Source organism: Ostrea edulis, chromosome 4, assembly GCF_947568905.1.
Source record: "Ostrea edulis chromosome 4, xbOstEdul1.1, whole genome shotgun sequence".
Classification (NCBI taxonomy): domain Eukaryota; kingdom Metazoa; phylum Mollusca; class Bivalvia; order Ostreida; family Ostreidae; genus Ostrea; species Ostrea edulis.
The window spans coordinates 19,243,891-19,253,727 of NC_079167.1; the positions used below are offsets into that span (position 1 = coordinate 19,243,891).

The window sequence follows — 9,837 nt, forward strand, 5'->3', positions numbered from 1 at the left end:
ATCGAGGCAGGCTACTGACAACAAGTTGATGTTACAGAGGTTTCAACAGTCTCTTTTACGGTCAGCATTTCGCAAAAAAAAACCAAAAAACATAAATTCTGTGGTCATTCTAATGATCTAATTTGCCAATACAACCTATCATTGAGTCAAATGCTGTCTGTTTCATAACGATTGTTAGGCCGTTCATGACATACTGATTTTGACTACGGATTACTCCGTTTACTTGATCAAGATATAGGGCTCACGGCGGGTGTGACCGGTAGACAGGGTATGCTTACTCCTCCAAGGCACCTGATCCCACCTCTGGTATACCCAGGGGTCCGTGTTTTATCTCTATTTTGTATTGCTTACACTAGTTATGAGATTGACCTTTCATTGATCACTGTTCGTTATCTTCACCTTTCTTTGATACCCAAATTTACGGACAAGGTGCTGATGATGATGAGTTCTAAATACGAAAGTTGTGTACAGACCGAGGATGAATAGAGTACGATTGGGATAAGTGTAGGCTCCTCTTACCATCTAACTCAGGTGAGCTAAATAATGTGATTCAGGTGACCTAGATGTACTAACGTTAACATTCATATCCTTACATATGTTACTGTAACATGTATATAATTTATCACACTTGATTAAGGAATTGTTCAAAACATGACCTTTTAAAAACATTCTCTCTCTCTCCTTCTTACACCATTTCATTCATCTGTCTTCAGGTGTGTGTGCATATAAAAATGCTTGCAGTTAAAATAGTGTTTATGTCTAGAACATGTTCACATGCTTTAAGAAAATATCTTGTTATTGATCTCCTGTGCCGGAACACCAATGAACACTATTAAAGGCTATACTTTCTTCTATGAAAACTGTATCAATGTGATTTTTAGAAATTAAATGATAAATTGATTAGAGCACTTTATTCTAGTTCTATTATAAACGTGAAAAATGTCGGAAAGCAGAGGATCTAGCGATATCTATCTCACTATGCGAGTGTCAGAATGTTTCTTGAAAATACGCCTTCTTGTTAAAAGCTTTCAAGAAAACAAATGTTCTTTACAATGGCTTTTTAATTAAAATGAACCGATCGGAGTTATACAGATGGAAACGAATTCAATTATTCATTGTTATTCTATTTACATGTATCAGTGTGTTTGAATCATTCTAAAGGAAGGAAGTATGCTTCTACTTTTACAAACACTAAATTAGATAAAGCAAGCTAAAATGACAAACAACATGACATTCTTTTCCGGAGATATATAAGCGTCACTACGGTTTTGTGTTTAATTTACATCATCAAATGTTCAAAATGGCGATAAAGTGTCACAAATGTAGACTCATACATGTACATGACGCTTAGAACTTAGAACAAAAGCATTGAGAGAGGAGCGGTTTATTGTTGGACTTTTTGTTTGTTTGTTTGTTGGTTGGTTGGTTGTTTTTGCCAAAACCAGCCACAACTCGGAATGTCTCATCTGAAAGACCCACGACTCATCCAAATGTCGAGCGTTGGGCGACAGAGTATATAGTCACTACCTAGTGATTGACACGGCCAAGGTACGAGCGGGGCTTGAACCCGCGACCTCTCGCTAACAAGGCAAGTGCTCTAATCACTGAGCCACCACAACCAGTCTCCCATTATCTTGTTTATTCAGAAAATATTGTCCAGAAAATCCTACATCACTGACTGGCTACCACACCTATTGATCATTGAGTTGAACCAAATACATAGGCTTACATGTACAAGTTTTGCATAAGAATGATAATAGTAATAATAATCTTTATTTTTAAAGTACGGCATAACAAGAATGAACATTAGCAATATACTAGTTACAATGTGTATTTACCGACTTGCACGGGTGTTATCGCTAGGCGGTCATTTACATGTTTTTATGTAAAAAAGTCTTATTCTGCATGCAAGTATGAATTCGATATACTTCAGTTTTGTACTACGTAATTGATTATTAACATGATAAATCACACGGATTTTTTTCAAAGAGTAAGTTTTGCTGAATGTGGTGAACCACCTTAGAATGGTGTTAGAAAACCAGGTTATAGAAGAGCGATTCTCTCTTCACCGACATATTTTTTACCTGCTGACAATGCGTGCCGTACGGGAGGAGCTTAGTTTTTTTTGTAAGAAGTTGTTAGGGAAAAGTTATTTCGGTACAAAGTTCTATTCACAAAAGCAATGAAGAACAGGATGCATATTCTATGAAAAATATAACTGAAATTTAATCAGCATGGAAATAATTACATGTATTTTAATTACATATGAAAACCTGGTAATTCAGATGCAGTACCCAATACAACAACCAAAGGCATTACTGTTTTTATCCGCGCTAAGCTAAAGAGGGAGGAGCAGGGGGATGCCCCCCCCCCCCCCCCCCCCCCCGACGAAAGGGTTAGAAGTATATTCGTACTTCCTACAACTTTCGTCCACCATGATTAAAGACACCTTGAATGTCTCCTGTCCCATGCAGTTTCCAGCAAGTTGTATCCCCACATTGGGGGGGGGGGGGGTATATATATAGTCTACTTTATGTCATTCGGCTACGTCATGATCACTGGGTACGATTTCAAATCATACCTATATGCTCAACTACAACATCAACTGACCAACGACATCAAATTCGTTCGATGTACAGTACGTATATTGGATTATCAGCGTGTTTTACGGGCACCTGTTTTTATGTTTTCTCAGGAGAACAAGGAAAAATGCAATACTTAAACCTTGATCTTGAAATTCACTGACGTACACAGCATTCAAAATAAATCTGAAAATCCAAAAAGAAATTGATAAGAAATGATTATGTTTTCCTTTTTAAAGTGTGCTATACACGCAGAAGCTTTTGTAGATTCCTTATCTTGCAGCAGACGACCGTGGTTTCTGGCACACATGCACACTCTTTACCCACACATAGGTCAAGCTGAACATGTAAATGTTCACATTTTATGACTTCTCAATACTTTGCCAGGAAAGTGATGTAAATCTTAAAAGACTTGCCTTTCTGTTTGTGATAACCAGGATTCACGACTGTTCCTGGTGGAGATCACATGATGGATGAAAAAGGATGTTATTTTAAGGACCAATATAGAGTTTTTAAAAGTACCAATTTATATCAATAGATATACAGAATGAATTAGTGACGTCATTTTTCCAGTTGCTGCTGAGATGTCCGTTCATAATTAAATCAGGGCATGTGGCCTGAAGGTTGCCACCGGGAATTAATTAGAAACCTCACTACTGTAGTAACGTTATATAAGGGGGATATTTATGAATATCTTTGTTAGTTTGCCACCATATAAAAGTATTCATCATGACTTGTTTCATATATTTAGGTCAAAGTTCAAGGTGATTTTTTCATCCAAAATATTTTCAAAACTTTTTAAAAAATTTTGAAATAATTTTGAATAGACTCTTTATTACTTACAGCGTTACAAGTTCAACGATTTCATTTCAAGATGATGTCTAAATGTAGAAGCTGTTCAACAATAATTCATAGCATCTAAAAGCATTAAGTGCACCTGTTTCTTTAGTTTTAATGTATTTTATTGTATGACGAAACATCAATACAAATGGTTCGATCTTCAGTTTCTTGTAACTTACAAGGTCTTCACTGCCGGGTTTTTTTTTTTTAGATACAGTTTGCCGTAAAATGTATACGGAATTTTGTTAATACAAATTAATTTAAAACAAGGGTGTAACCAACTAATGATGGCTAATAACTGGCTGAATCAAAAGACAGAGGGAATTTCTAAGATTCGCTTTTCATACCTATAGATATACGATTCAATTACTAAGTTGTTTCCATTCCTCCCCCACAAACGCATCCTGTGTTGATGAAATGGAAGGGTATCTGTAGCTACATAGCGCAGGCCCGGCAATATGTCACCACCCACTGGGCTTGGTATCTGTAGCTACAGAGCGCAGGCCCGGCAATATGTCACCACCCACTGGGCTTGGTATCTGTAGCTACAGAGCGCAGGCCCGGCAATATGTCACCACCCACTGGGCTTGGTATATGTAGCTACAGAGCGCAGGCCCGGCAATATGTCACCACCTACTGGGCTTGGATGAGAGAGAAGCAAAACGGGATGTTTAGTCAATCAATAGTTTAATTTCAAATATTTCATTAAATTTTAATTGTGATAGAAATTTATAAACGTGGGTATTACCATATCTAGTAATTAATCAATGTAGTAATGTATTTTAATGGTTGTGTGAGAACTAGAAAAATGGAAATAAAAACAAAATCCGAAAGAATCTACACGACTTTAAAAACGCATGCAAAATGCAGTGCGCAGTACCGGTATACCAACAAACATATTGGATTTCTTTGGACTGTGATTGCTAGCGCCCTCGGGCTATAGCATATACGTTAGTGTGTTTGCAGCTAATGCGCATGCTTGTGCGCCATAGTGTGGCATTCTGGGATTTATATAGAACAGTAGTCTCGAGTTTTATTTTACAGTTAAATCCCTGATGATGAAAACTTTTTACACAAGAAATAAAAATGTGTTCAATGATTTACAAGTAGCTATCTGATTTTTATTTTGCTGGCTAATTATATGGTACACAGGTTCCACATATTGATATTGCAACTTGTATTCTGGTCCCCGCCCCCGCCACTCATTGATCACTCGTTTTGTGGTCCCCAAAATGAGTGATCAATGAGTGGCGTGGGGCGGGGACCAGACTAAGTTACAAGTAGCCTAAAATATATTAATTTGTTTTACATGATGAATCATTGATAACGCTCATACACTTGTAATGTTTTAAATACCACGCTGGATATTCGGATAATTAAGAACCGGATCGGACACAAAGATCCGAGTCAAAGATTTAAAACGCCGTTTTGGGATATATACAAATATTCACTCCCAGTGATCGTTTCACTTAGGTACTTGGCTTTGATGGTCATATTCAAGACCTGGTTAATGTAGTTTCCCTGGATGATTTTCCTTTTCTGTGAATGCGAATGACCTCGCATTTATTAGGGATAAATGTCATTTACCAATTTCTATTCTGTGTATTACATTGAATGTAGGCTAATTATATATACACTATCTTTCTATCACGTTTGCAATACCGATAAATAAAATTCCCAAACATCACTTGCAGAAAATAAAGGTCTTTAAAACTATATAAATTCTAAGTAATTTAAATTACTGTGATATAAATTTTACAATTAATCGAACATTTCTAATGACCTCTATTTGCATAGTAGATGATAGATATGGCGCTAGCACCCTAATCTTTTTGTTGTTGAGATAAGCTTATTATACATAACTTTGAATATTGTATCAAACGTATGGGACTCGGTGATTCACACAACTTTATTTCATTTCTGTGAAATGTGTTATTTCACTCATTACAAGGAACAGTGACTCGGTATGTAGGCGCTGTAGTGTAGAAATCATTTTTTTTTTCTCAGCCAATCAAATACCGTAGTGGCCATCGCTCCGAAATGTAACGAATCTGTCTTTAGATCAGCGTTAGACTTAGCCTGCAGTCGTTCTAGATACGAAAGGTGGATTATAGTCAATCATATTTCCATAATGGAAATCAAATTGCTTCGAATAGTAACAAATTCTGATGGAGAATCTGGATCGGGGTTACCGGCATGATAAGCTGTGGTCAGCGCATGCGTAATGCAAGATTGAAAATTTTGAATTGCTTATTTTTGATTATTGATGTTTCAGTTGGTAAAGCATATTCTTTATGTGAATATGAAGGTGTCCATATCTCACAAATATAACGTATTCAGTGTACCTTTTAAGATGGCGGCTGTCAACTTTGTCTGAAACAGACAGTTGTACACAGGCACCGAAGCCGATGACCCCAAAATTCAACATTACCATGTGATAGCATTAGCTGTTGGTGTGTTGATGCATAAAGTATTTAAAGCGCGTGTTAGCGCGTTATGAAAATTTGTCTGTATACTGTTACGCCTTATCTAATTATGATCGTAAACTTTTTTTCTTGGGAGTTTTCTCCTTGCTTGTGTCGTTTCTGTAAGCTCAACTGCATACAATGGTGGATCTATTAATCAGCTACTTTACAATGTATTTTGTTTTAAATGATAATTTTTTTTAATAGTGTATGCATACCCTGTATGGCTGTAGGTGTCTGTATATAAATGACAAATTATCGACCGTGTCGTAAAATCAGTTAAAAAACACATAGACGGTGAAAACATACAAACATGCAGACTGAATACAAACATACAAACACACAGACTGTATAAAGACATACAAACACGCAGACTGTATACAAACCTACAAACACACAGACTGTAAAACATACAAACGCAGACTGTAAAAAGCTCTACAAACACACAGACTGTAAAAAAAAAAGCTCTACAAACACACAGACTGTAAGACCAAACAAACACACAGACTGTATAAACATACAAACACACATATTGTAAAAACATACAAATACACAATCTGTATAAAAACATACAAACACACACAGAATATAAAAACATACAAACACACAGACTGTATAAACATACAAACACACAGACTGTAGAAACATACAAACACACAGACTGTAGAACCATACAAACACACAGACTGTATAAACATACAAACACACAGACTGTATAAACATACAAACACACAGACTGTATAAACATACAAACACACAGACTGTAAAAACATACAAACACACAGACTGTAGAAACATACAAACACACAGACTGTATAAACATACAAACACACAGACTGTAAAAACATACAAACACACAGACTGTATAAACATACAAACACACAGACTGTATAAACATACAAACACACAGACTGTATAAACATACAAACACACAGACTGTATAAACATACAAACACACAGACTGTATAAACATACAAACACACAGACTGTAGAAACATACAAACACACAGACTGTATAAACATACAAACACACAGACTGTAAAAACATACAAACACACAGACTGTAAAACATACAAACACACAGACTGTATAAACATACAAACACACAGACTGTAGAAACATACAAACACACAGACTGTAGAAACATACAAACACAGACTGTAAAAGGCTCTACAAACACACAGACTGTAAAAAAAAAATCTCTACAAACACACAAACTGTATACAAACCTACAAACACACAGACTGTATAAAAATATACAAACACAGACTGTATACAAACACACATACTTTATAAAAACACACAAACACAGACTGTATACAAACATACAAACACACAGAATGTAAAACATACCAACACAGACTGTATACAAACATACAGTTTGTAAAAACAGACAAATACAAACGTACAGAATTATGAAACAACATACAAATAAATCTAAATGGATAAAATAACATACAAACAAATGTACAAACACTATATAGAATAACATACAAACATACATGGTACGAACAAATATAAGATAGCATATGAAAGGAAAAAAACTGACTGTATAAAATAACATACAAAAGAAAAAAATTATAAACATCATACAAACAAATGTACAAACAATCAGACTGCATAAAACAACATAGAATTAAACAGACTGTATGAATGTACATGCCTTGTCATTATTTACTTTATTAACTGGTAACTAAGGACACCGGCTCATTCCAATTTCCCCCAGAAGTTGAATGAACAAGCACAAAGATTCTAATTAATAACGTTTCTTCCACAGATCTGCGTTCTTTAGTTCGTTATACTTTGATCAATGAATGATTAGCTGTGGTGATTGTTTTAACTTCTCCGTGTAGAAAGATCAGCGACCTTTAGTGGTTGCGACATCTTGGATATTATACATGTACTGGACCGCTGTTTGCGACTACCAGAAGTCAGAATTTATCGCTTTATGCATTTTACGAATTTATATGAAGCACCCAGAAGATTTATCATAGACACTAATATATTGTCGCAAGCCTTAAGGGACGGGGGTTTTGTACAGATGGAATAAATCGCGCACTGAGATAATTTACCGTATCTAAAATATGCACAGACTTCAATATGATCTCCGTTCTATTTATTGAGTTTGGTTAATGATGAGTGCCAGCAACCAGTTCGTAGTTCGTACATAAAGCAAATCTAGTAACAGACTTTGATGCTGGATGAAAATCATTACTTAAGTGATTCAAGTATCAAATAAAATGAAATTTATAAAGTTAGGCTTTTAACAATTTCGATTTTTGTTTCTTACTTTCGTTTTTTAAGTCCTTGATAACATGATTCACAGTAACATTGTAATCAAGGCATAATTTAACTTTGTTTCTTTACTCAGGCTTTTAGGAATTTCGATTTTTGTCTCTTCATGCTTTTGTTTTTAAAGTCCTCAATAACATAATTCACAACGATACTGTATTTATTGCATAATTTAACAAATTTGTTTTCTTTATTTCAGGCTTTCAACAATTTCGATTTTTGCTTCTTCAAACGTTTGTTTTTTAAGTCCTCAATAACTTGATATTCACAACAACTCGGTCTTTTAACTATTTTGATTTTTGTCTCTTCAAACGTTTTGTTTATCAAGTCCTCAGTCATATGAACTTATAAGAATGAGTTATACGATATCTTATTTCAGAATGATCTTGTCTCGCTGCTGTACTCCTGCTTTCCCTGCTGTTGTTGTTTGCGGAGCTACCTACCATACAGAAACCAGAGATTCGGCCACATGACGTCACGGTATGCCAGCGTTTCCAAATCCTCACCCTTCGGTTCTCACCGTTCCTGGGCGGTGTCATTCCGGACATATCAAACCGGAAGCTTGAGTTCAAGGTCACACCTGAGCAGCACTCGAAGGCAGATGCGTATCAGTATTAATTCCAACAAATCTACTCCCAGTGTTAAAAGTAGCAGGACACTTGTACATGGCAATAATATGTAGTCACCATCTTTTGATGTGGTTTGTACCAAAAAAAATAAAAGTGATTTATAAAGTGTAGTTTAAGTACGTAATATTCCATTTCGTGTTGTTTCATTAATTAACTTGTACAGAAAAGTGGTTACAATAATATAGGAACTTGATCCCATGATTCGAACTAAGTCAAATAAACAGGTGCGGATCATTAAATCCAATTTGATGCGTTGCTTCTCGTTTGATCTGTTAATCCAGTGCCTGTCACCAAGACTCGTTCTACCTCTCCAGATAAGTTATTGAAGTGGTGAGAAACTTACAATTCCCCCTCTGGATGTAAGATTTTTTTTATTGTTCCCTTGATTTCATTTGAACATATCGTATATATGAATTCGTACAAAAGTTGTTTTCAAAAACAAAACTTTCATGATTTTTTTTCTCCTAGAGAACATGCAACGTTACAAATTGCCATAATTATATTCATATGAAAAATTATTGCAAATGTTGAATAAAGAAATTATTAACATGTGTAGCGTATAAGAAATATCAAAACTCAAAAACATATATATTCGTTTAGAAAATAAAACAAATTTTTACATGAAATGAATGTAAATATACTGTAGATGTATGTGTAAATGATTTCATTCCACCAAACTCTTTGATAATTTTTTTTTTTTTTGTAAACTGCTGAAAAAATGATGATATCTCATACAGAATTTCGACTCGAACTTTTAGAAAGAGACTGTCCGGATCCAATGTTTTAGATAAAGTGATGAGTTTGCTTATTTTCAAAAAGGGGACAGACAGATTTTCGGATGTCGACTGCATATTTTTAACCGTAATAATTGCGCATATTGGTCTTGATATGTAACCAGCTTTGCAGTCATGAAGCATATTTTTCATGTTATTGCATTCCTGAAAATCTATTAAGCCTATTTCCATGTCAGATTAATATGAAAAGCATGTCAATAATTTCCTCTCTGCATCGTACTTCAACAGCCATTAT

At 35.1% G+C, this 9,837-nt stretch overlaps 1 protein-coding gene and 1 non-coding gene across 3 annotated transcripts in view; one reads left to right on the plus strand and one right to left on the minus strand.

Moving 5' to 3' along the window:
* LOC125671437 (RYamide receptor-like) overlaps nucleotides 1-8,901 on the plus strand; it is a 44,145-nt gene extending 35,244 nt beyond the window's left edge. For both annotated transcript variants that reach the window (XM_048907182.2, XM_048907181.2), the window contains one exon: nucleotides 8,559-8,901. In XM_048907182.2, the coding sequence (XP_048763139.2) occupies nucleotides 8,559-8,861 (303 nt within the window). In that variant the 3' untranslated portion in view covers nucleotides 8,862-8,901. The remainder of the gene's footprint in view (nucleotides 1-8,558) is intronic.
* Nucleotides 1,547-1,620, minus strand: Trnat-ugu (transfer RNA threonine (anticodon UGU)). Its single transcript has one exon. It is a non-coding gene; the product is annotated as a tRNA-Thr (tRNA).
* Nucleotides 8,902-9,837: the final 936 nt, after the last annotated feature.